General features: G+C 48.5%; 1 protein-coding gene across 1 annotated transcript; it reads right to left on the minus strand.

The window, feature by feature from the left end:
- Window positions 1-812: 812 nt before the first annotated feature.
- On the minus strand, window positions 813-2679 carry LOC111406861. The gene is made up of 2 exons (XM_023036228.1): window positions 2096-2679; window positions 813-1974 (listed from the first exon to the last, which is right to left on the minus strand). Exons 1-2 carry the CDS (start codon window positions 2677-2679, stop codon window positions 813-815), a joined length of 1746 nt encoding a protein of 581 aa, XP_022891996.1.
- Between the last annotated feature and the right edge of the window lie 486 nt (window positions 2680-3165).

The raw sequence follows: 3165 nt of genomic DNA on the forward strand, positions 1-3165 counted from the left end.
AAAGACTTTGTTCACCATCCTCTGATACGTTGCTCCTGCATTTTTCAAGCCAAATGGCATGGCTGTGTAACAGTACGTGCCTAAGTCCGTGATAAATGACGTCTTCTCTTGATCGGCCTCGGCCATTGAAATTTGATGATACCCCGAAAATGCATCTAGAAAGCTGAGCCTTTCATGACCCGACGTTGCGTCTACCAGTTGATCTATTCTGGGAAGTGGGTATGAGTCTTTTGGACATACCTTGTTCAACCCAGTATAGTCTACACACATTCGCCATTTTCCGTTTGACTTCTTCACAAGTACAATATTTGCCAACCACTCGGGGTATTGCACCTCTCGGATAAAACCCGCCTGTAGCAATTTTTCCACCTCTGCTCTGGCCGCAACCTGCCTCTCAGGGGCAATGTTTCTCTTTTTCTGTTTCACTGGCTTAGCCCCGGGCTGGACACTGAGGCGGTGCTGTGCGACAGTTGGGCTAATCCCCGGGATATCCTTTGGGTTCCAAGCGAAGACATCCAAATTTCCGGCTAGACACTTCGCCAATTTTTCCTTCTCTTCGGATCCCAGACCTGTTCCAACAAGAAACTCCTTTCCTTTGGCAATAAAGATTTTTTCAATCATATCAAGTGGCTTGATCCGCTCTCTTAGGAGTTCTACATCCAACATCATGACTGATGGTGGGCTTTTGGCTTGTATACTATCCACATAGCACTTTCTTGATGTATGCTGGTCTCTTCGCACGCTCCCGATCCCCCTGCTGGTTGGGAACTTCATAAATTGATGGTATGTCGATGGGACCGCGCCAGTTGCATTTAGCAATGGCTGGCCATAGCGTTGTAAGCCATGGGGGTCTTGACAACCAAGAAATTAGTCACGATCACCACTGTCGCTGGGTATGTCCCAAGCGTGACTGAAAGCTCTACAGTCCCTTCCGGTATCACTGTTGCCCCTCCAAAGCCTTGTAGGGGGGTAGTCACCACCTTCAACCTTTCTTGGGGGATTTTTAGACCCAAGAAGGCATCCCAAGTGAGGACATTTGCCGCACTCCCTCCATCGACTAACACCCTCTTCACGTCAAAATCCGCAATATCGCCTACTATTACTAAGGCGTCATCATGGGGGTGTGTTACACCAATCAAGTCCTCTTCATCGAAAGTTATACTCTGGTTGAATCTTGCTTTTTTCTGACTAGAGCAGACCCCTACTGAACGCGCATAGCTCTTCCTAGCTGAATTTGAGTGGCCGCCCGATGCTACTCCTCCGATGATCATGTTTATCACTCCTGCTCTTGGTGGGGGTATACCTTCGACCCTTTGCCTGCCCTTATCGTTTTTCACATACTTTGCCAATAGCCCCCGTCTCAGCAGGTGCTCAATTTCTTCCTTTAACTGTAGGCATTCTTCGGTATCATGCCCGTGATCTCTATGAAAATGGCAGTATTTACTTTGATTTCTCTTGCCTGAAGGGGTTAGCATTGGTTTGGGCCATTCGAGCTCCTTCATGTGCTGTATCTCTATCAATAACTTTGTTCGTGGAATGTTCAAAGGGGTGGGTATCTTGATCTCCTCTCGTTTTTGCCTGACTGACCGGTCTTGGACATAACCCTTGCTCGTGCGTTCATTCTTCGGCTTATTTTTATCATTGTGCCTTTGCTCGTCATATGTTTTTTGCTTATTAGCTTCTGTCTCCCTTCCATCCCTGAGATTTTTAGGTACCTTCTCAGCTTCTTCCGCATCGACATACTTGTCTCCCTTCTTTAATAGGTCATGCATCGACTCCGGGGGGTTCTTGGAGAGTGACATCTTAAAGGCCCGGTTTCGCGTTCCATTCATCAAGGCTGCAACCACTGCGGACATTTGCAGGTCTCTAATGCTAAGAGTCGCCCGGCTGAATCTAGCTAAGTATTCCTGCAATGACTCGTCTTTGTCTTGTACGACCTGCATTAACCCAATGGTTGTCTTTCTCTTCCTCTTGCTGTTTAGGAAATAAGCCACAAAGCTCCTGGAGAGCTCATCAAATGACTTGATGGAGCGCGGGGCCAAGGTTGCTACCCAGTCCCTAGCCTCTCTCCTGAGCGTGGGGGAAGGATCGGCACATCACTGCGTCCGGGGCGGCATAAAGTCTCATCAGATCCACGAAGGTTTGTAGATGGTCAAGTGGGTCCGTGACTCCATCATAGGCTTCAATCATGGGCTGTTTGAAGCCTTTAGGCAAAGGGACCGCCATGATTTCTGGGGTGAACGGGTCTTCCTCCAAAACCATCTGTCTCCGCCTATCCTTTCTCTTGGACAACGCATCGTCTATCTTCTGGGACATGATTTCTTCCATCTTTCGTTCCAGGTCTACCATGGTCTGCGGGGGCTGTTGAGCTACGGTCATTGGGGCTCCCGCGTCTCCCGCTCCCCGCTGAGAGATGGGTGGGACAACCGCGGGTGGCGCTTGAGGCGATTGTTGATTCGTCACTTCCGTCGGGCTTAAATGAGGGATGGTGGTTTTCTGCGACTGGTCTTGTAAGAGCACCATCATTGCTGCCAACTGATTTTCCAAAGCGCTGAATTGACTCTGCGTCACATACTGCGGGGGCGATGGTGGTTCATGACCCCTTGCAACTGACTCCGACTCCGTCTCCGTCGTGTTCCCAACCAGGCGAGTATCACTTCTTGTTCGTCTTCTTGACATGGCTTTTTAGTTCAAATGAATTTTCCCACAGACGGCGCCAATGAAAGGGTGGTGATTCAACACCCTTCTGTTTGCCCGGTAATGTTTGGCGTTTCCACCACTCCGTCAAGTATGCAAGACCTGAAAAATGAAGGCGGGGCTTTTTCCCCCGTTTTACCTCCGGCGTGAGAATTAGTTTCTAGACTTGGAAAGAATATATTTGAAATTCAGATGGCTAAAACGAGAATGAGAGAAAGAAAAAAATCCCTTACTGTGTCACATCTGGGGGTATTTATAGATATTAGGCACTAGGTAACCGCTGGGCGGTTGTGGTGCTACGTGTCCCACGATGGTATTCCCACTACACCCACGTTCTGAGTGATGAATCCTTAACTTCCCGCCTGAAGATTGTACCTGTATCAGCGGCCATAGAACCTGGTCAATTCATTAAAGGTTTTATGGCTAAGTGTTTGGACAAGGAATATCATTCCTGTTGAGAATTTCGCT

This window comes from Olea europaea, chromosome 1 (assembly GCF_002742605.1).
Source record: "Olea europaea var. sylvestris chromosome 1, O_europaea_v1, whole genome shotgun sequence".
Classification (NCBI taxonomy): Eukaryota; Viridiplantae; Streptophyta; class Magnoliopsida; order Lamiales; family Oleaceae; genus Olea; species Olea europaea.